Genomic DNA, 24,963 nt, shown 5'->3' with positions numbered 1-24,963 from the left:
GACTGTGAAGGAACAACAGGAGTAATATGTTTTTTCAGCAGAGATTTGTGGAAAGCGTCATGGATGAGGAAAGATTCAGGCAACTTCAATCTAAAAGACACTGGATTAATTACCTCCATAATGTCGTACGGATCTAAAAAGAGAGGTGCAAACTTTTTAGAACATCTCTTATTCGCTTTGATTTTTTGATTGTTTTGAGCTTTTTCTAGGTTCGACTGAACCCGAAACCAAACTGCACAGTTCTGACGAAACCTTATCCACCTCAACAGGGAGACACCAGCGGAGGAATTAACATGGTTGTTTATCGCAAATTCTGCCAAAGGAAGGTACTTAACCCATAACTGTTGATTATCAGAGACATATGACCTGAGTAACTGTTCTACAGACTGATTAAGTCGTTCCGTCTGCCCGCTCAGGATGATAGGCAGACGAGAAAGACAATGAGATTTGGCCTCTGACAAAAGGCTCTCCAAAATCTAGATACGAACTGGACACCACTATCAGACACAATGTTCTCAGGAACACCGTGCAAACGTACAATTTGTTCCACAAATACAGAGGCCAGAGTCTTAGCATTAGGAAGCTTAGCAAGGGGAACAAAATGTACCATCTTACTGATCCTGTCGACCACTACCCAAACCGCAGTTTTACCCTCAGCAGGTGGTAGATCCATGATGAAATCCATAGAAATATGAGACCAGGGTCTACTGGGAATGGGTAGGGGTCGCAGCTCACCAGCAGGGCGAGTTCTAGGGGTTTTAGACTTGGCACATACGTCGCAGGCCAACATATAGGACTTGACATCCTTGAATAGGGTGGGCCACCAGTAAGACCTAGATACCAACTCTTTAGTACTCTTGATACCAGAATGTCCACACAAAACATCAGTGTCATGACACCCAACAGCCGGAGACAGAATTGTTCAGGAACAAACAACTTTTCTGTGGGTGCCAGGGCCAGATGTTGTTCTGCCTTAATAAGAGCCGTAAGTTCTTGGGACACGGCTGCTAAAAAGACACTATCTGGCAGTATGGTTTCAGTTGGTGCATCCATCAGCTGAAACACACAGAAACTCAGAGATAGAGCATCTGCCTTCACGTTCTTACTTCCTGGTCTGAAAGTGATGGAGAAATTAAAACGTGTAAAAAACAATGCCCATCTGGCTTCATGGGGATTCAACCTCTTAGCAGACTCAAGAAACATCAGATTTTTGTGATCAGTAAAAACGGTAACACAATGTTTAGCCCCCTCAAGAAAATGTCTCCACTCCTCAAACGCCCATTTAATGGCCAGCAATTCACGATTCCCCACGTCATAATTTCTCTCGGTTGGAGAAAATTTTCTGGAAAAGAAGGCACAAGGCCTTAAATTGGTAAGACTAGCGGGACCTTGAAGGGGGGTGCCCCTACTCTGTCCTCGGTGGCATCCACCTCCACAATTAAAGGTCCCTCTTGATCCGGCTGAATCAAAACAGGGACGCAACTGAAAGCCTTCTTGAGAGTTTCAAATGCTTCAGTAGCTTCAACAGACCAGTTCTTCAGGTCCGCCCCTTTTTTGGTGACGTCGGTCAAGGGTCTAGCAATTACCGAAAAATTCTTTATAAATCTACGGTAATAATTAGCAAATCCTAAAAAACTTTGTAAGACCTTACCAAGTCCATAATTGCTAATACCTTGCTAGGATCCATTTTAAAGGTGTGAGGAGTGAGAACATACCCGAGATACAAAATTTCTTGTACTCCAAAAACACATTTCTCCTGTTTGGCAGCCAATTGATTCTTCCTTAAAATCTCCAACACTTGTTTAACATGAGACACATGACTCTCAAAATCAGGGGAAAAAATCAAAACATCATCAAGGTAGACAATTACGAATTTACCCAAGAATTCTCTAAAAACATTATTCATAAAGTTTTGAAACACAGCTGGCGCATTGCTGAGTCCAAAAGGCATTACAAGATATTCGAAGTGTCCAGCTGGAGTATTGAAAACTGTCTTCCACTTGTCTCCCTCCTTAATTCGAATTAAATTATATGCCCCCTTCAAATCAATTTTAGAGAACCAGGAAGCCCCCATTACTTTATTGAACAAATAAAGAATCAACGGGAGGGAGTATTGATTCTTGGTCATAATCTTATTTAACGCCCGATAATCGATACAAAGTCTGAGGCCTCCATCTTGCTTTTTGACAAAGAAAAATCCCACCCCCATAGGAGATACAGAAGGCCTAATGTGTCCCTTACTGGGACTCTCTTTAACATAATCCTCCATAGCCTTGCGTTCAGGTCTAGAAAGATTATAGATACATCCCTTGGGAAACCTGGCTCCCTCTACCAATTTTAATGGCGCAATCATAAGATCTATGGGGTGGTAGCAACTAGGGGTTCGATGAGGAGAATACATCCATATACTCTTTTAAGACTAAAGGCAATGTATTGGATTCTTCTAAGACCCCCGCTTGCACCACAGACAAGCACGAGCCGCCTTCAACCCCCATTTCACCAGTTCCCCCTTGGTCCAGTCAATAGTGGGATTATGTAACTGGAGCCAAGGCATTCCCAGTACTACCTCTACTGGTAAGTTTTCTAGATCCAACAGGGAGCATATTTCAGAGTGACACCCCCCCACAGTCAAGGATATCTCAGGGGTGGAATACTTCACGGTACCACCCACCAGGGGGGTGGAATCGATAGCCATGATGTGGATGGGAGTGGGTAGTGTCAAAATCAGAATACCCAACCTTAATGCAAATTTCTGATCAATAAAGTTGGCTGCAGAACCAGAATCAATGAACGCATTACCAGAACATTTGTTAGTATCCATGGAGACAGTTATAGGTACTAGTAACTTACTCTTGATCACATTAGGAAATACCTGGTTCTTAAACTCGCCCGTCTTGATAGATTTACCGGAGGAAGGTCTCTTGGAGCACTGGTTAATCCAATGGTCTGACTTGCCACAATAGAAACTAGCCCCTTGTCGGTGATGCTGATCTCTACGAGTCATCCCAACCTGCATGGGTTCCTCAGAAGAGAAATCGGCTCTGCTCATAGGACAGACCTCTGACTGGACCACCTGCTGGGGAAAAAGCAAACGTTCCTGCCGTGTCTCCCTAACACGTCTGTCAAGTCGAACCGCGAGTGTCATAGTCTCCTCTAATGTCTCCGGAAGCTGGTAGTTCACTAATAGGTCTTTAAAGAGGACCTTTCACTAGAATAAACATCTAAACTAACTATACAGACATGGAAAGCGGCGCCCAGAGATCCCCCTGCACTTACTGTTATACCTGGGCGTCGCTCCGTTCGCCCGGTATAGGCTCCGGTATCTTCATAGTTAGGCTCCACCCAGGGGAACCTGCTGGCGTCTCATTCTCCCAGGCTGTAGCGCTTGCCAATCGCAGCGCTCAGCTCATAGCCTGAGAGAAAAAAAAGCCTCTCAGGTTATGAGGTGAGCGCTGTGATTGGCCAGCGCTACAGCATGGGAGAATGAGACGCCTGGAGGTTCCCCTGGGTGGAGCCTAACTATGAAGATATCGGAGGCTATAACGGGAGAACGGAGCGGCGCCCAGGTATAACAGTAAGTGCAGGGAGATCCCTGGGCGCCGCTCTCCATGTCTATATAGTTAGTTTAGATGTTTTATTCTAGTGAAAGGTCCTCTTTAAGATTTTCAGATAAACCTGACCTGAACTGGCTTTTTAGGGCTGGTTCATTTCAGCCAGAGGGAACACACCATCTTCTGAACTGGGTACAATACTATTCTTGGTAGATTTACCGAAAGAAGGTCTCTTGGAGCGCTAGTTAATCCAATGGTCTGACTTGCCACAAAAGAAACAAGCCCCTTGTCGGGGACGCTGATCTCTACGAGTCATCCCAACCTGCATGGGTTCCTCAGAAGAGAAATCGGCTCTGCTCATAGGACAGACCTCTGACTGGACCACCTGCTGGGGAAAAAGCAAACGTTCCTGCCGTGTCTCCCTAACACGTCTGTCAAGTCGAACCGCGAGTGTTATAGTCTCCTCTAATGTCTCCGGAAGCTGGTAGTTCACTAATAGGTCTTTAAGATTTTCAGACAAACCTGACCTGAACTGGCTTTTTAGGGCTGGTTCATTTCAGCCAGAGGGAACACACCATCTTCTGAACTGGGTACAATACTATTTGGCAGGTTGGTCTCCCTGTACCAAAGCCTTAAAAGCAGTCTCAGCTACCATGGCCCTGTCTGGTTCATCATACAAGGTTCCCAGGGCCTGGAAGAACCCCTCAACAGAACTGAGACAACCAGTGTCAGAATGCAAGGAAAAAGCCCAATCCTGGGGATCTCCCTGTAGACGGGAGATTACTATGCCTACGCGCTGGCTCTCAGAACTGGATGACAAGGGGCGTAATCTGAAATAAAGCTTACAATTCTCTTTGAAAGAAAGAAACTTGTTATGGTCACCAGAAAATGGTTCAGGAAGTTTAATCTGAGGCTCCATAAGATGGCTAGATGAATGCGGGGTAGAAACACTCTGTCCTGACTCATGAAAATGGAGTTTCTTCCCCAATTCCTGAACCATCTGAGTCCAATTAGAAACATGCTCCGTCAGAGTAACCAAAGGATTCATGATAACAGTGGTAATTTGGCCTGTTATTCTGTCACACACACAGGGGGTGGGGAAGTGACCACTGAACTCCACCCGTACCCCTGTCCCTGCCTACTTGCCTCGCAAGTCCTAGCGACAAGGGACAACTGGTTGACAAACCCTTAGCTTGGATAGTAAGGGAAGACAAACAACACAAGCAACAGGGAAGTCAAACAAGCCATGTCAATAACCAAGAGAGCAGAAAGGTACCGGAGGAGCAAGCAGAGGATCGTCAGGATAAGCCAAAGTCAAAACCAGGAGGGAACGCCAAGACCAAAGGATGAGACGGACGGGAAATCAGAAGCCAAGCAGGAACAACAAACCAGGTAAGAATATCGCAGGAAGGACCTCAATAACAGGCAATCTGTGGCCAGCAGATTGCCTGTTTAAAAAGGGCGCTGGTGGAGTCATGTGGCGTGGCCAGCGTCACATGACTCTTGAGTTCTAATGCAGCCTAACGCCGAGTGATCAGCTTGGCGCTCAGCCCCAGTGTGGTTACCATGGGAGCGGGCGACGCCGGGCGCGCTGATGACGCGAGCGTGCCCCGGCCGTCCCCGCTTCCACACAGAGCGCATCGTGACACTCCTTTAAGGTTCCAAATTGCATATCTGGTGCGATAGGGAGAGCTTTGATGTATGCCAAGATGTAGATTCTTAATCTGTAGATGTCTACTAGCATTCCCTCAATTGCGGTTTGGAGAATTATGCTGAATAATATGATTTGGTATGAACAAGGATTATGTAAGTATAAAGGATATTATGATAAATATTTAGTCTCCTTGGATCTCATCACCACTTAGGAAGTTTCAGGCTTTCTGAAATAATTTTTCCCCCCTCTTTCTCCCTCTGTCCAGTGTGTAACTATTATGTATTTTTTTGTACTATGTGTATTTATCTAGTACAAATCTTTTTTTAAGCAGGTTACTGCATATTCCACAGATACCAACAGTAGCTAAAATCAGGGCCAGAAAGTCAAAAGCATCCCAAGAAAAGGGCTCCTTGGTGACATTAGACATGCTGAAATTGACCCTACATTACATTTTACACCATGTCTTTCACACAATGGACACGTTACTTTATACCTAATCCAGTCTTAAGCATTTGTCAGAACTGGATGACTAAATAAGATTAGAGCACAGGAATAATTTCAAAAATTAGGATTAGAACTGGATAAGTAATTACCGGTACCACCAAAGCATAAATGCTTTCTGCTAAACGTACTATTACACACCAGCAGATGTCATACAGATCACGATAAACGATCAAAGATGTAGCGACTCGTTAGTGATGAACATTTCGTTTTTTATACACATAATCATTCGGAATTGCAGTCGTTACTTGTTCACTTTTAAATCGTTCGTTATTACATGTAAAGATAGTGAACAGATGCTTGGTCAAGAGGGTTTTATGAGATAGTTAGCGAGTAGACGACTCCATATTATACGAACAGATCTATAAATTTTTTAGCATGTTGAAAGATCACGATGGACGAGTACTGTAACTAGCGATTTGTTACTCATCTTTGAATCGTTCATACTTATTACATCACACATTCTCGTTCATTTTCTCTCGCAAGCACGAGAATCAGTATGATATTTTCTCCGTTGTAATAGGGCCTTTAGGTACTAAGTAAATTTAGATAAGTAGAAGGTGCAGTTTTCTTCTGCTTCTTTTTTTCCACACAGGATTGATGCTTGTAATTAGTGTTGAGTGAATCAACCTTCAGATCCAAGATCTGAAGTCGATTCGCTAAAAACTTCATTTGAATGATGTACCGAGATTCGTCTCCGTTCAGCATTCAGCATTCAAAGGTATGGGCTCTGGTGAGGGAAATTCGTTATTACCGAAGTCTCTCGGGACTTCAGTGAATAACTTCAGGATTTGATTTTTCAACTTGAATCATTCTAAAACTTGGATCCAAAGTCGGCTTTGATACCGATGTACCAGCTGGAGCCAACTTTTTATTCCTGTTTTAAAATGGTTTTAAAGTTTAAAAATCAAATGCCGAAGTTATTCACCAAAGTCTCACAAGACTTCGATAATAACTAATTTCAACTCACCGGAGCCCATACGTTTTAATGCTGTACGGAGCTTGAATGGGGCTGATCTGCTCTTAGGCCGTGTGACAGATGAACGTGTCGTCACTCAGCCTAGGAAAAGCTGAGAGAAGGCCATGGTGCTACGGCTAGCACCACTGTTTCAAACAGCTGATAGGCGGGTGTCCCAGGTGTCGGACCCCACCAATAAGATACTGATGACCTATCCAGAGGACAAGTCATCAGTAAAAAAAAAAATCTTGGATTACCCCTTTAAGGTCTCGGAGCTCCAATTTATGGCTCTGCTCACAACAAAATGCTGAACACAAATACAGAGCTCCGCAAAGCTTAGTTTCTCCTATGTTGAAGGGGTTTTCTGATACTAAAAATCAGAATAATTATTGTCATGTTCTACCCCTAATCCCATTCTCAATTGCACCAAATGCCTTCTTTCTTCATTTTTGCTTTATTTACTCCGTCTTAGCTCTCACTGCTGGATGCCCGGATTTTAATAGCGCAGACTTCCCGGTTTCGTTGATTTCAGCGCTCCGTTCCTGCCTAGAGATGGCCCGAACTATCCGACGGCGAACAGTTCCCGGCGAACATAGCTTGTTCGCGTTCGCCTCTGCCGGGCGAACACATGCGATGTTCGGTCCGCCCCCTATACATCATCATTGAGCAAACTTTGACCCTGTACCTCACAGTCAGCAGACACATTCCAGCCAATCAGCAGCATACCCTCCCTCCCAGACCCTCCCACCTCCTGCACAGCATCCATTTTAGATTCATTCTGAAGCTGCAGTCTTAGTGAGAGGAGGGAGACTGTAACTGCTGCTGATTTAATTGGGAAATCGATAGCTAGGCTAGTGAATTCAGTGTCCACTCCAGTCCTGAAAGACTCATCTGATCTCTGCTGTAAGGACAGCGTCCTGACAGCACCCCAAAAAGCCCTTTTTAGGGCTGCAACATTAGTCTGCTTTTTTTTTTTCCTTTATATACATATTGCAGTTGCCTGGCCTGCCTGTGTGTGAGGAGCTGCAGGCCCACAGACTGTAGTGTGCCCACTGCCAGTGCTCACCCCTGTCATTCCGTGTGGCACAGGACTTTGCTTAAAAAAAGGCACTTAATTTTTACACTTTAATCTAAGGTTAGTTGCCTGCCAGTGTGTGTCAGGCTGACTTCCACTGACTGTAGTGTGCCCACTGCCAGTGCCCACCACTCATACCGGCTGGCACAGGACTTTGCATAAAAAAGGCATTTAATTTTTACACTTTAGTGTAATTTCAGCTGCTTGCCTGCTGCTAGTGTGTGTCAGGCCGACTTCAACTGACTGTAGTGTGCCCACTGCCAGTGCCCACCCCTGTCATCCCGTGTGGCACAGGACTTTGCTTAAAAAAAAGGCACTTCATTTTTACACTTTAATCTAAGGTTAGTTGCCTGCCAGTGTGTGTCAGGCCGACTTCAACTGACTGTAGTGTGCCCACTGCCAGTGCCCACCCCTGTCATCCCGAGTGGCACAGGACTTTGCTTAAAAAATAGGCACTTAATTTTTACACTTTAATCTAAGGTTAGTTGCCTGCCAGTGTGTGTCAGGCTGACTTCCACTGACTGTAGTGTGCCCACTGCCAGTGCCCACCACTCATACCGGCTGGCACAGGACTTTGCTTAAAAAAAAGGCACTTCATTTTTACACTTTAATCTAAGGTTAGTTGCCTGCCAGTGTGTGTCAGGCCGACTTCAACTGACTGTAGTGTGCCCACTGCCAGTGCCCACCCCTGTCATCCCGTGTGGCACAGGACTTTGCTTAAAAAATAGGCACTTAATTTTTACACTTTAATCTAAGGTTAGTTGCCTGCCAGTGTGTGTCAGGCTGACTTCCACTGACTGTAGTGTGCCCACTGCCAGTGCCCACCACTCATACCGGCTGGCACAGGACTTTGCTTAAAAAAGGCATTTAATTTTTACACTTTAATGTAATTTCAGCTGCTTGCCTGCTGCTAGTGTGTGTCAGGCCGACTTCAACTGACTGTAGTGTGCCCACTGCCAGTGCCCACCCCTGTCATACCGAGTGGCACAGGACTTTGCTTAAAAAATAGGCACTTAATTTTTACACTTTAATCTAAGGTTAGTTGCCTGCCAGTGTGTGTCAGGCTGACTTCCACTGACTGTAGTGTGCCCACTGCCAGTGCCCACCACTCATACCGGCTGGCACAGGACTTTGCATAAAAAAGGCATTTAATTTTTACACTTTAGTGTAATTTCAGCTGCTTGCCTGCTGCTAGTGTGTGTCAGGCCGACTTCAACTGACTGTAGTGTGCCCACTGCCAGTGCCCACCCCTGTCATCCCGTGTGGCACAGGACTTTGCTTAAAAAAAAGGCACTTCATTTTTACACTTTAATCTAAGGTTAGTTGCCTGCCAGTGTGTGTCAGGCCGACTTCAACTGACTGTAGTGTGCCCACTGCCAGTGCCCACCCCTGTCATCCCGAGTGGCACAGGACTTTGCTTAAAAAATAGGCACTTAATTTTTACACTTTAATCTAAGGTTAGTTGCCTGCCAGTGTGTGTCAGGCTGACTTCCACTGACTGTAGTGTGCCCACTGCCAGTGCCCACCACTCATACCGGCTGGCACAGGACTTTGCTTAAAAAAGGCATTTAATTTTTACACTTTAATGTAATTTCAGCTGCTTGCCTGCTGCTAGTGTGTGTCAGGCCGACTTCAACTGACTGTAGTGTGCCCACTGCCAGTGCCCACCCCTGTCATACCGAGTGGCACAGGACTTTGCTTAAAAAATAGGCACTTAATTTTTACACTTTAATCTAAGGTTAGTTGCCTGCCAGTGTGTGTCAGGCTGACTTCCACTGACTGTAGTGTGCCCACTGCCAGTGCCCACCACTCATACCGGCTGGCACAGGACTTTGCTTAAAAAAGGCATTTAATTTTTACACTTTAATGTAATTTCAGCTGCTTGCCTGCTGCTAGTGTGTGTCAGGCCGACTTCAACTGACTGTAGTGTGCCCACTGCCAGTGCCCACCCCTGTCATACCGAGTGGCACAGGACTTTGCTTAAAAAATAGGCACTTAATTTTTACACTTTAATCTAAGGTTAGTTGCCTGCCAGTGTGTGTCAGGCTGACTTCCACTGACTGTAGTGTGCCCACTGCCAGTGCCCACCACTCATACCGGCTGGCACAGGACTTTGCATAAAAAAGGCATTTAATTTTTACACTTTAGTGTAATTTCAGCTGCTTGCCTGCTGCTAGTGTGTGTCAGGCCGACTTCAACTGACTGTAGTGTGCCCACTGCCAGTGCCAACCACTGATACCGGGTGGCACAGTAGCTTGCCGATAAATAAGGCATTTAATTTTTAGACAGTAGTCTAAATTCAGTTGCTTGCCTGCTGCCAGTGTGTGTCAGGCCCGCTTCCACTGACTGTAGTGTGCCCACTGCCAGTGCCAACCACTGATACCGGGTGGCACAGTAGCTTGCCGATAAATAAGGCATTTAATTTTTAGACAGTAGTCTAAATTCAGTTGCTTGCCTGCTGCCAGTGTGTGTCAGGCCCTCTTCCACTGACTGTAGTGTGCCCACTGCCAGTGCCAACCACTCATACCGGGTGGCACAGTAGCTTGCCGATAAATAAGGCATTTAATTTTTAGACAGTAGTCTAAATTCAGTTGCTTGCCTGCTGCCAGTGTGTGTCAGGCCCTCTTCCACTGACTGTAGTGTGCCCACTGCCAGTGCCAACCACTGATACCGGGTGGCACAGTAGCTTGCCGATAAATAAGGCATTTAATTTTTAGACAGTAGTCTAAATTCAGTTGCTTGCCTGCTGCCAGTGTGTGTCAGGCCCGCTTCCACTGACTGTAGTGTGCCCACTGCCAGTGCCAACCACTGATACCGGGTGGCACAGTAGCTTGCCGATAAATAAGGCATTTAATTTTTAGACAGTAGTCTAAATTCAGTTGCTTGCCTGCTGCCAGTGTGTGTCAGGCCCTCTTCCACTGACTGTAGTGTGCCCACTGCCAGTGCCAACCACTCATACCGGGTGGCACAGTAGCTTGCCGATAAATAAGGCATTTAATTTTTAGACAGTAGTCTAAATTCAGTTGCTTGCCTGCTGCCAGTGTGTGTCAGGCCCTCTTCCACTGACTGTAGTGTGCCCACTGCCAGTGCCAACCACTCATACCGGGTGGCACAGTAGCTTGCCGATAAATAAGGCATTTAATTTTTACACTTTAGTGTAATTTCAGTTGCTTGCCTGCTGCCAGTGTGTGTCAGGCCCGCTTCTACTGACTGTAGTGTGCCCACTGCCAGTGCCAACCACTGATACCATCTCCCCGTTCGAAAAATCTATTCAATAAATGGCACCCAGATTGGGGACGTTAGAGGGATTAAACTGATGAGAATAGTACTACAGAAAATACCACTCATATCGGGTGTGACAGTAAATTGCACGGCGCAGACGCAGTCACCGTGGATAAAAACAAAGGGGAGGGAGCCAGCGTTTTTTTAACCATCTCCCCGTTCGAAAAATCAATTCAATTGACCTTTCGGGGACCCTTGGTGTTGTACGTGGCTGGGTGGAGGAAGAAACCTTCAATGACATCACCGGGACGTGGCTAGCTTGGTATCCAACCTTGTGCAAATGGGGAGTTTGCGGTTGTGCAAATGAACTGTTTGCGGTGCATTAAAAGGGGAGTTTGGTCTGTCAATGTCTGTGATGCGGGCGTAACCCTTACACTACCTGATCGATACAACATCATACCTGATCGTATACACACACTGGATGTTTTAAAGCACGTTATTCCAAACAATTTAGGAATGTTAGTTGATTTATGCCCTTTATGGATTAAAACCCGACTCTGCGTCCACTACGTAATTTTCCATGGGAGTTTTGCCATAGATCCCCCTCCGGCATGCCACAGTCCAGGTGTTAGACCCCTTGAAACAACTTTCTCATCACTATTGTGGCCAGAAAGAGTCCCTGTGGGTTTTAAAATTCGCCTGTCTATTGAAGTCTATGGCGGTTCGCCCGGTTCGCCAGTTCGCGAACATTTGCGGAAGTTCTCGTTCGCTGTTCGCGAACTGAAAATTTTATGTTCGCGACATCACTATTCCTGCCAACCCAGCAGGCATTACGCCGACTACTGCCTCACTGCTACTGTGCATCTGCTGGGGAAACGTTGCTGCTTTTTCTTAGATTCCAAGTGCAGTGTACATGATGTCAGTGACACCTGTACATTGCACAGACAGATCTATGTATACAGAACAGCATCTTAGCAGAAGTGCTGAGACAGAGAACGGTACTGTCACATGATCGCTGCCGCTAAATTATATAAAACCAATGTTCTTTCAGCAGGTACAACATAACGCTTTATTTTCATTTTGTCCCAGAAAACCCTTTTAACTATCTGCTGCAATCTATCAATGAAAGTCAGCTTTGTGTCCATTCTGCTTAACTCAGAGGAGTTATGAAAACCTGCAAAAATGATAACTAAGTATAACAGATTTATATAAAATAGGTTTTTGGTCACAGACAGCACAAGATGCAGTATGATTGACAGGCATATAGCTCTTTATAAATTTGCTGCATTTTACTTCAGCTGAGTTTTTTCTAAGATTGGAGTGTGACACCAATCTTTTAGTAAATGCACCCGTATTTTAGGAATTTCCATAGGCTTTTATTATACAAAGGTTAAAGGCTGTTTGTCCATGAGCAACATTATTCACGTATCCACAGTATAGGTGATAAATATCCACAGACTGCTGGAACCCCACTAACCACTGCCCTATGTAACTAGTTCTCAGCTATTTCCATCAGCCCTATAAAAGTGAAAGGATCAGTGTACCAATGCGCCATTCATACAGGTAACTTGCCGATCCTCATACAAGTCAGCAGTGGGGGTCCCTGCAATTGGACCCCAGAAATGATACATTTGATGATAAATGTTTGAGGCCCAACCTCTAAGATTTTTCAGTTATTTTGCCCTCCAAGGACACAGTAGTGGAGATTTATCAAAACTGGTGCAAAGGAAAACTGCCCATACCAACGAATCAGCCTGATCCTTTCATTTTTCCAAAGGAGCGCTGGAAAATGAAAGGTGAAATCTGATGGTTGCTATGGGCAACTAAGCCAGTTCTACTTTACACCAACTCTCCCCTTTGTCTTGTGACCTCACACTTGGTTCTCGACCTAGAGGGGACATTCTATCTACAAGTTTACTAACAAAATGGCATCTGAGGTAGACAGTCCATCTCAGCTTCTCGACAGAACCAACTTCAAGTCTTCCTTGGAAGAGTTTCAAAGATTAATAAGATCAATAGTTGCCCAAAATAAAGTGGATAAGACTGAAGGTTCTAAACAAGAAGGTATGTTATCTTTAAAGGGGATCTGTCACCAGTTTTATGCTGCTAGGTTGTAACAGCTCCAGCTCATGTCCATGAGTCCCCATATTCATGAGGTCACAGCCCTCCCTGCCCACCTGCCTCTGAATGACAGGTTTTCCATATGAATCAGCAGCAGGTGGGCGGGGAGAGCCATGAGCTCATAAATATTGGGACTCATCATTATGCACTGGAGCTGTTCAATACAGTCAATTAAAGAAAGTGATTCAGCATTTTGCTAAGGGGATCTGTCACTTATGTTGCCCTCAGCTAGGCCCCTATAAAACTGGTGACACATTTTTTTTGAGTGTATTTATTGCCCACATGTATAACCTAACAGTATAGTCATAATGTAAGGTAGCACATGAGGCTACACTAGTTTAGATTCACAATAAAAACATGCGTTAAACTGGTTCCTAAAGGGACTATTTATGATTAGAAAAAGGGTCACTCTTGGCCATGGGCTGTATCTGGCATCACAACTCTATTACTGGAAATAGTTTACTGGACAGGTTACATCTTAGGCTTTGTTCATACCATGGTTAAGCTCTATGTCCAGCATACATACTTGTAAGGCTCCTTCTGCATAGGAAAATGTACTGTATTTCTAGGATTCCTTTCAAACACAGATGAGTCCATTCAACAGAGTATCCTTTTGGCATCGTTCTGGCCAGTAGACATCAGTATACCAATTTCAACTTTATAGGAAAGCATAGTTGACCATAGAGAGGTGTCCTGCAAAAAAGTTGATATATAGTTTTTAACATAGCAGCTTATGGGCAACATGTACCATTATATGCCTGTATTTCTCAGCCTTCCCTTGGAGGTATAAATCGATGCTAAATGTCTGACATTAGTTTTGGGGTTACTCTTGAGGGTCTGAACCTTGGAGGCATTGCACAATCCTTACAAGTTTCTTTGGGAGTTATTTCTGAGGAGGCAGTAGTGCAGTTTCACATACAACTTTGCACAAGCCATTTGCACATCAGTCCAGCATCAGGAATGTTCCTGACCTATGCAGCCTCAATGAAGTTCTTGATGTCAAATTTTTGAAAAAATGTATCCTTGATGAAGGAGAATGTGCAGCAGATCAAATGGTTTTGTCAGACCAGAACCACATTCCTGTAGCAAACAATTGCCTTTAGCATTGCCATAATGGTTGGGTTGAGAACTGGTGAGACAAACAAAAAATTTGTAGACTGAAGTGTAGTCAGTAGATGAAAAAAAGTCACTCGTGGAGAAAGTTCAAGCACAGATATGGTAGTCAGAATGCCAAGGATGAGACAGAGATACGGTTTGTAGACTAGCGGGTCATAGTATAAAAAGTCACACTTCATGGACCAGTGGAAAGAGGAGTGAACGAAACACCAGATTTCTATAACTGTTGCTACTGATGGCAGTGATGGGATTATATAGAGTTTGTTGCCTTCTGACTGATTGTGGTGGCAGGGCATGTGTGCTGGCCTGACATCATTTTTGATTTTACACAAAAATTTGCCACTTTTTTCAAATTCATGCTACTTTTGCAACATTTCAAAAAGTGGTTGAGCTTGGCAGGGCCAAACTCCAGCCACAGATTTGCTATAGGGAAGGGGGCTAAACCCCAGCCTGACAGATTGCTATAATTTATGCCAAAATTTAGTAGGTATTGCAGTGCAGATCTACTGTCTTTCTGGTGCACAGACTGACAAAAGATGTACCCCTTAATAAATTTATCGCATCTTGCCTCATGAAGTTGTTATTACATATACATACAGAAATGCAGACTTGCTGCAGCACATAGGGGGTGGTTTATGAAGACTGATGTTTCATACACCAGACTTAAAGGGGTATTCTCATCTTAATGATCACTGTTAAATCTGTTAATGATTTGACAGTGATAATTTTTCTAAATACATGTTATTACCCAATTCCCACCCTTTTTAAAAAAAAAAATAAGTCCCCTCTTACCTGATGTTGTCTTTGGTCTCCCCTGGTTACGGCCACCTCTCCTGTCAAATCCCAAAGACTGAAGATTCTCTCCCGACTGGGCCGCGCAATGTCCTGAACGCGCATGCCGCCGCGCATGCGCCATGATGACTTCTTCCTGGCCAGTATGGTACAGAACCGCGAATGCGCATGCCGGCTCTGTACTATACAGGCCAGGAATAAGTCACCATGGCGCATGCGCGGCGGCGACAAAATCTTCAGTCTTCTGCGCAAGCGCGGCCCCGCCGGGAGAAGAATCCAGGAAGTGAACGTCGCGCTCAAGGAAGGTAAGTATGAAAAGGGAAGATGAGAATACCCCTTTAAAGAGAACTTGTCACTGCACAGTCTGACATTATCTAATCAATGCTACCACTTTCAGACTGTGCAGGGACACACCCTCAGCTGGTAAAGCCCATCTGCACCTTCATTACAAACTGCTAGTAATTCATTTATAAACATCTAGCAGGAATGCTACAACATAACGTTCATAGGCGTGCGCAGCCTATTGCATTAGGGTGTGCACTCTAAAGCACAAACACACACACCGCGCGCGCGCGCGCGCGCGTGTGTATGTATGTATGTATATATATATAGCCTTTATGTCATTAGCCCCCTTTATCAGCCCTTATGCCTCATTAGCCCACATTATGCCTCTCATTAGCCTCCATTATGCCTCATTAGCACCCATCATCAGACCTTATGCCTCATTAGCCCCCATCATCAGCGCTTATGCCTCATTAGCCCCCATTATCAGCCCTTATGCCTCTCATTAGCCCCATTATGCCTCTCATTAGCCCCCATTATGCCTCATTAGCCCTCATCATCAGACCTTATGCCTCATTAGCCCCCATTACCAGCCCTTATGCCTCTCATTAGCACCATTATGCCTCTCATTAGCCCCCATTATGCCTCATTAGCCCCATTATGCCTCATTAGCCCCCATAATCAGCCCTTTTGCCTCATTAGCCCCATCATCAGCCCTTATGCCTCATTAACCCCATTATTACATAGAAACATAGAATGTGTCGGCACATAAGAACCATTTGGCTCATCTAGTCTGCCCAATATACTAAATACTATGGATAGCCCCTGGCCCTATCTTATATGAAGGATGGCCTTATGCCTATCCCATGCATGCTTAACCTCCTCCACTGTATTTGCAGCTGCCACTTCTGCAGGAAGGCTATTCCATGCATCCACTACTCTCTCAGTAAAGTAATACTTCCTGATATTACTTTTAAACCTTTGCCCCTCTAATTTAAAACTATGTCCTCTTGTAGCAGTTTTTCTTCTTTTAAATATTCTTTCCTCTTTTACCTTGTTGATTCCCTTTATGTATTTAAAAGTTTCTATCATATCCCCTCTGTCTCGTCTTTCTTCCAAGCTATACATTTTAAGGTTCTTTTAATCTTTCCTGGTAAGTTTTATCCTGCAATCCATGTACCAGTTTAGTAGCTCTTCTCTGAACTCTCTCCAAAGTATCAATATCCTTCTGGAGATATGGTCTCCAGTACTGAGCACAATACTCCAAATGAGGTCTCACTAGTGCTCTGTAGAGCGGCATGAGCACCTCCCTCTTTCTACTGGTAATTCCTCTTGCTATACACCCAAGCATTCTGCTAGCATTTCCTGCTGCTCTGTGACATTGTCTGCCTACCTTTAAGTCTTCTGAAATAATGATCCCTAAATCCCTTTCCTCAGATACTGAGGTTAGGACTGTATCACTGATTTTATATTCTGCTCTTGGGTTTTTACGTCCCAGGTGCATTATCTTGCACTTATCAACATTAAATTTAGTTGCCAGATTTTTGACCATTCCTCTAGTTTTCCTAAGTCCTTTTCCATTTGGTGTATTCCTCCAGGAACATCAACCCTGTTACAAATCTTTGTGTCATCAGCAAAAAGACACCTTACCATTGAGGCCTTCTGCAATTTCGCTGATAAAGATATTAAACAATATGGGTCCCAGAACAGATCTCTGAGGTACCCCACTGGTAACAAGACCTTGGTCTAAATATACTCCATTGACTACAACCCTCTGTTGCCTGTCCCTCAGCCACTGCCTAATCCATTCAACAATATGGGAGTCCAAGCCCAATGACTGCACTTTATTGATAAGCCTTCTATGTGGGACAGTATCAAAAGCCTCACTAAAGTCTAGATAAGCGATGTCTACTGCACCTCCTCCATCTATTATTTTAGTCACCCAATCAAAAAAATCAATAAGATTAGTTTGACATGATCTCCCTGAAGTAAACCCATGCTGTTTTTCATCTTTCAATCCATGGGATTTTAGATGGTCCACAATCCTCTCCTTAAGTATGGTTTCCATTAATTTCCCCACTATTGATGTCAGGCTTACTGGCCTATAGTTGCCCGATTCCTCCCTACTACCTTTCTTGTGAATGGGCACAACATTTGCTAATTTCCAATCTTCTGGGACAACTCCTGTTGCCAGTGATTGGTTAAATAAATCTGTTAATGGTTTTGCTAGTTCACCGCTGAGCTCTTTTAATAGCTTTGGGTGTATCCCATCAGGCCCCTGTGACTTATTTGTATTAATTTTAGACAGTTGACTTAGAACCTCTTCCTCTGTAAAGACACATGCGTCAAAAGATTCATTAGTCTTCTTTCCCAACTGAGGTCCTTCTCCTTCATTTTCCTTTGTAAAAACTGAACAGAAGTATTCATTGAGGCAGTCAGCTAGTTTTTTTTTATCTTCTTCCATATACCTTCCTTCTTTAGTTTTTAATTTGGTAATTCCTTGTTTTAGTTTCCTTTTTTCATTTATGTATCTGAAGAATGCCTTATCGCCTTTTTTCCCTGACTGAGCTAATTTCTCTTCTGCCTGTGCTTTAGAAGCTCTTATAACTTGTTTGGCCTCTCTCTGCCTAATCTTATAAATTTGTCTGTCATCCTCGTTTTTTTTTTTTTATAATTCCTAAATGCTATCTTTTTGTTTTTAATGATTTTGGCCACTTCTGCTGAGTACCACAGTGGTCTCTTCCTTTTTTTGCTTTTACTGACAAGCCTAATTCAATCTTCTGTTGCCTTCAATAGTGCCACTTTTAAGTAGTCCCATTTCTCCTGGACTCCAATTAAACTGTTCCAGTCTGATAGGGACTCGTATACCACTAATCTAATTTTAGAAAAGTCTGTTTTTCTAAAATCTAAAACTTTTTTTTTTCGTGTGGTGTGACTCTGTCACTGTACTTATAGTAAACCACACTGACTGGTGATCACTAGATCCCAAGCTTTCCCCTACAGTAATATCAGATACCAAATTCCCATTTGTGAATACTAAATCTAAAATGGCCTCCTTCCGGGTTGGCTCCTCCACTACTTGCTGTAGAGATAATCCCAGTAGGGAATTTAGAATATCTGTACTCTTGGCAGAACTAGCTATTTTGGTTTTCCAGTTTGCATCTGGAAGATTGAAGTCTCCCATAATGATAACTTCCCCCTTCAATGTCATTTTAGCTATTTCCTCAACTAGTAGATCATCTAATTCTTTGACTTGAGTAGGTGGTCTATATATCACACCTACACGAGTTACCTTATGATTATCAAGCTGCAAGGTAACCCAAACTGACTCTAAATTGTTCTCGCTAACTTGTATCAAATTAGATTGGATGCTATCTTTCACATACAGGGCCACCCCTCCCCCTTCTTGCCTTCTCGGTCTTTCCTGTATAGAGAGAACCCTGGTATTGATATATCCCAGTCATTACTCCCCTTGAACCACGTCTCAGTAACAGCCACTACATCTATATTCTCAGATGCCATTATAGCCTCAAGCTCATTGATCTTATTCCCTAGACTGCGAGCATTTGTAGACAAGACTCTGAGCTTGTCATTTCTTAACCTTTGTGCTACTGGCCTCTTCTGGCATTGTTCCGGGGGGCAGTCGGACTGCTGGATTATCACTCTTTTGCCCCCCTTTCCTAGTTTAAATGCTTCTTAGCAAATACTTGGAACTGTTCACCGAGGACATTCGTTCCCTTGAGAGAAAGATGCAAACCATCTTTCTTGTACAGTTCTTTTCCATTCCAACAAGAGCTATCATGAGACACAAAGCCAAACCCTTGATTCAGACACCATTCACCAAACCATACATTGAATTCCTTAATGCGCATCTTCCTGTCATGCTGAAGGTTATGCACAGGCAAAACTGCAGAGAATGAAACAGTTGATGCAGCCTCCCGTATATCCTTTCCAAGTGTATGAAAAGCTTCTTTCACCTTTGAAACCTCATTGCAAGCCAGATCGTTTGTCCCAAGATGGAGAATAACATCCACTTCCCTTTCCTGCTTTGCTTGCCTAACAATATTTAGGATCCGTCGTCTATCCCTGCTAGCGGTAGCACCAGGGAGACATCTCACAACACCATTCTCCTCAAACTTCACACCTCTTATGATGGAATCGCCCACCAACAGCTGCTTACTATCAATCCTCACCTTCTCCTTTTTGTCTTTGGCTGCAGTCTTACATACTTTAGGCATGGGAGATGATTGTTTCTCACCCACTGTGCTTGAGCCATCCTCCATGTTGCTCTTGCACTCTGAAAGTGCTGCAAATGAATTATGGAGAGCCACAGACTGTGGGACATGCCTTCTATCCACAACTCTCAGTCTACCTGAACCTACAGTAACCCATCTTCCATTTCTAGGGGGCCTCTGTGGCAGTGGCATTGCAATGTTCTCAGCCTGAGTTTGTTTAGTGGTTAATTAAAAAATCTCATATTTCAAAAAGGTAATTTCCTGCTGCATTATGGAGAGCTGTCTACAGATCAGACAGTATTAGCCCTTATTCCTCTCATTAGCCCCCATTATGCCTCATTAGCCCCCATATGCCTCATTAGCCCCCATTATGCCTCTCATTAGTCTCCATTATGCCCCCAGCAGCCTCATTTTTTATAAAATAAAAAACCACCTACCTCTCTGCTCCTGGACACTGCCGCTCCTCACCGCCCGCGATCCTCTTCCTCCTGCTGTCGGTTGTGCTCTGAACTGGCGCGCACAGCGTGACGTCACAAAGCGCCTCACGCTGTGCGCAGCCACTGCACAGCCGACAGCCAAGGACCAGGAAACGGTAAGTACATAGCGTTCACCGCTACCTGGTCCTCCAGTACTAATGAGCGCCTCCAAAATGGAAGCGCTTCATTAGTATTTGCCGGCCAGCAGGCTTGATTAGGGTGTGCCAAGGCACACCCTGTGCGCACGCCTATGATAAAGTTATAAGGATAGATGCTCCAGTATTGTTATTACACGGAAAATTCAAGTGGTTAATAAAACAGACATGTCAGGAGAAGTGACAGGTCATCTTTAAAGAGGACCTTTCACCACCCCCTGACATGCCTGTTTTAATAGCTTAATGCATTCCCCACATACTAACAATTCTGGAGCTTTTATATTCTTATGACTCTATGTTCTGCCGTTCCTTTATTATTTGCACTAGAAGTTATGAATAAATTGTTACCACCCATCTGTACCCTTAGTGCAGACTGCTAGCAATTCATTAATAACTTCTAGTAGAAATAAGCAATAGAAAATGATGAATGAGATGGGCCTGCTAGCCTATCTTCTTCTCCGCCCAAGCTACACCCCCTTTTTTAGACCTGGAGTGAGCAGGTAAGAAGTCACAGATTCTCCCGCAACATGACGTGCGACGGTGCGACAGAATCTGCGTTAGATATACAGTATGCCACAAAAGTAGAGTATATCTGTATGAAAATTACCCCCTATGTTTTTATGTTATACTCCACTGTGCTTCTCTATTTTTTATTCTTTTCCTAGAAAACATTGACAATAGTCAGTTTTATAACATTGTTACACGACTTTTTGGACATGGTTTGAAAACTCAAGAGGTTAAAGCTTTTTATAGGAAGATTTCTAATCACCCAGATGCTCCCATTGACTGGACTGAGGCAAGTAAAATACCATTTATTCTGAAAGAAAAAAAAAAAGCTAATAATCATAAGAACAGGTTATATTAAAGCTGCATGCACGCAATTGTATTTTTGCTCTGCATCCAATCCGCATTTTTTGCGGATCGCATGTGGACAGCACACAATGTGGACAGTACACAATGTCATTCATATGCTGTCTGCGTCCCTCTGGCCGTTCTGCAAATTATAGAACACGTCCTATTCTTTTCTATTTTGTGGACAAGAATAGCCATTTCTATAAGAGGAACCCAGGAAAGTAGAGAATGCACATGGTCGGTATCAGTATTTTGCGCATCCGCGCAAAATACATACGGTCATGTGCATGTAGCCTAACATGTATGGTTGGGTGGGGCAAGGGTTACGCAGAGTAGAAAGTTGTCAAATGTGCCTGGGGGTTAATGGATTAAAGAAAATTAAATGACTGATTCTCCATCTCACATCTGAACTTCATGGACCAAGAGGATGTGGCACCAATGGCTTGGGCACCAACAGACCTTGTCTCACTTCTGTAAATATCACTCAAAGATGCAATATATCATAATAAAACTACATTTATGTTGAGAGATTTTTTTACACTAGGATGATTTGTAATTTTCTTATTCTGAATATTTTATTAGTATACGGCTACATGCACATGACTGTATGTGTTTTGCAGTCCGCAAAAAAAACGAATGACATCCGTATGCCATCAATTTTTTTTTGCGGATCCATTGTATCAATGCTTAAAACGGACAAGAATAGGACATATTCTATTTTTTTTGCGGGGCTATGGAATGGACATACTGATGCGGACAGCACGCGGTGTGCTGTCCGCATTTTTTGCGGACCCATTGAAATAAATGGGTCCGCATCCTATCCGCAAAAAAAACTGAACAGACACAGAAACAAACAACGTTCGTGTGCATGTAGCCTAAGGCTCCATTCAGACGTCCGTAGAATGTGTCTGCACCCGTTCTGCAATTATCCGGAACGGGTGCGGACCCATTAATTCTCTAAGGGGCAGGAATGGATGCTGACAGCACACAGTGTGCTGTCCACAGCCTCATTTCCAGAGCGCGACCCCGAACTTCCGGTCCGCGGCTCCGGAAAAAAATAGAACATGTCCTATTCTTGTCCGCAATAGCGGACAAGAATAGGCAGTTCTATAGGGGTGCCGGCCAGGTGTATTGCGGATCCGCAATAGACTACGGACGTGTGAATGGACCCTTAGGCCAGGTCTACATGACGACATTTGTTGCTCGACATTTTGTCGCACAACAATTTTTATAATGATAGTCTATGGTGTCGTAGTGCGACATGCTGCGACTTCGACGTGGCAGTCGCAAAAAATCCATTCTGGATGTATTTTTCTGCGACTGTCGCGTCGCAGTCGCAGCATTTCGCATGTCGCATTGCGACACCATACACTATCTTTATAAAAATTGTCGCGCGACAAATGTTGCAGTGTAGTTGTGCTCTATCTGTTGCACGACTTATTGTCGCGCGACACATGTCGTCGTGTAGACCTAGCCTAAATGCGAGCATGGACAATGTTAGGCTTTCTTTCAGCAAGGGTAAATATGGTGTCATACATGCATATATAGATTTGTAACAATCTAATTCTCAAGTCAGTGCGCTGCTGGATCACAAAAACGATAGGTCCTCCTCCCAAGGTCACTAATTGAACCTTGCCAAATCCGCACTGCTCATCTCACAATCTTTTCTCCAGGAATGGAGATTAGACGAAGAAAGGAAACATCATTCTTCTGTGCAATCAATCATTGGTAGATATCACCCCTAGAGCAACAATCCACCTCCTCACTTTCACTTTTAACCTTTACCTGAAAGAAAGGTTCCAATGGTGAAGTACTGTCACTCAAAATACCAGACAAATATTGAATTGTACTTACAAGATTGTAATGGTAGAGGTGCGTGTAGTAATTCTGTACCTCTGCTGGTATATTCCCTCTGCAGAGGCAATTCCATGAAAACCCCTGAAGAAGTGGTGAGAAACCTGGGTCGAGTGACCAACAATAAGCCTCATGCACACGACCGTTGTTGTGTTCGGTGTCCGTTGTTCCGTTTTCCGTAATTTTCTGCGGACCCATTGACTTTCAATGGGTCAGTTGAAAACTCGGATAATGCACCGTTTGTCATCCGCGTCCGTGTTTCCAGTCCGTGAAAAAAATATGACCTGTCCTATTTTTTTCACGGACAACGGTTTGCGGACCCATTCAAGTCAATGGGTCCGTGAAAAAACAAGGAGGCACACAAGATTGTCATCCGCGTCCGTGATCCGTGTCCGTTTTTTCCCTATCATTTGCAAGGCAAACTTGAATTTTTTTTCACTTTTCATGTCTGGTGATCCTCCAAAAGTCAAGGAAGACACACGGGGAAAAAACCGTAAACGGATCACGGAACAACGGAACGCCGTTTTGCGGACCGTTAAAAAATACTGTTGTGTGCATGAGGCCATAGAGTGTGATTTTTATGTTACTCTGATTCTGTCAGTAGAATAAAGTGTATTTTATCCTGGATGGCAATACTTCTGTATTGGAGGTAATTTTTTCCTTTGAGTCACGTGCAAGAGACAGACGATAATTGAATATGCGCTTTCAGTCATCCAAATCGCATCTAGGAAAAGCTTGCATTGCATGTGGAGATAATGCAAACCCTTCGTCTGCCACGATTACAAATGGAGCGGCTGAAGCAGAAGATCCGGGTAGTCGTCTGGGCTCTGGCAAGGCAAGTTGGTTGGCGCGAAGCCGTTCACCCATTCTAGAAGAACAGAAGATGCGGGCGTCTGCTGTGCTTCCATATGCCTCAATATCAACAATAATAAATCTATAATTACTGTAAACTAAGGCCAACAGCACTATAGAAAAATATTGTTTGAAATTAAAATATTGGGACCCTGAGTGAGGCGGTTTCTTAACACGTACAGTACAGACCAAAAGTTTGGACACACCTTCTCATTCAAAGAGTTTTCTTTATTTTCATGACTATGAAAATTGTAGATTCACACTGAAGGCATCAAAACTATGAATTAACACATGTGGAATTATATACATAACAAACAAGTGTGAAACAACTGAAAATATGTCATATTCTAGGTTCTTCAAAGTAGCTACCTTTTGCTTTGATTACTGCTTTGCACAATTTCGAATTTTCGAAGTACCTATATTCGCGATAAAAATTCGAAATTCGAATATTCGTGAGCAACACTAGCAATCACACATGCCCTCCTGAATTCAACTGCTGTGGCCCGCACCTCACCTCCTAAGCCCCCTGCTCCAATCTTAATCAAAGATTACTGGAGAAAGAAGACAGAAAATGGTAGCTACTGCTTTTGGGGCAATATATTGTGCTACACTGTGTTATTTGGTTCTGCTGGGATGGTATTTTGCACTATGGTATTGTTTGCCCTGCCTACTTGTGTTGCCCCGCCTTCTGTTAATTTGGACCTGCCTACAAAATAGGGCCACTTTTAGTTTTATTTCCCAGGGCCACTTTAAGTTCCCATTCGGCCCCTGCCCAGGTCACACGTGTCTAGGGACGTTAGCGCGCCTAACGTGCCAGCGCCGGCTCTGATTGGCCAGCGCTCTTTCACAGGGAGACCTCTTCTGTCTCTCTATCAACCATATGCCGGTGGCGCTGTGGCAAAGTGTGCCTGCCGTCTAAGGATGTGAGGGATGTGACACATGGGCAACCCTATACTACCATAAAGCAGGGAGCCCACTTCTACAGGGAGTGACCTCAGGGAACAAAGGGTGCCTCTCCCTCACTGCACGACCCCAGGGAGCGGTGGCCTGAAGAAATACATGACACCTCATCATCAGGGCCGCTTCTGCTACATCCTCTGCACGTGCTCCTCAGGGGCTCATTGAATTTTGAGTAGCAGTACCATTGGAACCCTTGAGTTGAGGTTACAAGTGAAAGTGAGGAGCTGGATTGTTGCTCCAGGAAGTATCTACCACTGATGGATTGCACAGAAGAATGATGTTGGCTCTCTTTGTTTGATCACCATTC

The 24,963-nt window shown here is 44.1% G+C and overlaps 1 protein-coding gene across 1 annotated transcript in view; it reads left to right on the top strand.

Annotated features, from left to right (window-relative positions):
- The first annotated feature begins 12,886 nt into the window (after nt 1-12,886).
- The window catches only part of WDR64 (WD repeat domain 64), an 86,788-nt gene continuing 74,711 nt past the window's right edge, over nt 12,887-24,963 (top strand). The window contains exons 1-2 of the mRNA XM_040419780.1: nt 12,887-13,025; nt 20,804-20,934. Of these exons, the coding sequence (XP_040275714.1) occupies nt 12,887-13,025; nt 20,804-20,934 (270 nt within the window). The remainder of the gene's footprint in view (nt 13,026-20,803; nt 20,935-24,963) is intronic.

This window comes from Bufo bufo, chromosome 2, assembly GCF_905171765.1.
Source record: "Bufo bufo chromosome 2, aBufBuf1.1, whole genome shotgun sequence".
In the NCBI taxonomy this organism is placed as follows: Eukaryota; Metazoa; Chordata; class Amphibia; order Anura; family Bufonidae; genus Bufo; species Bufo bufo.
Note: the sequence above shows the minus strand (reverse complement) of the source record. Positions and strands in the feature narration are given on the sequence as shown.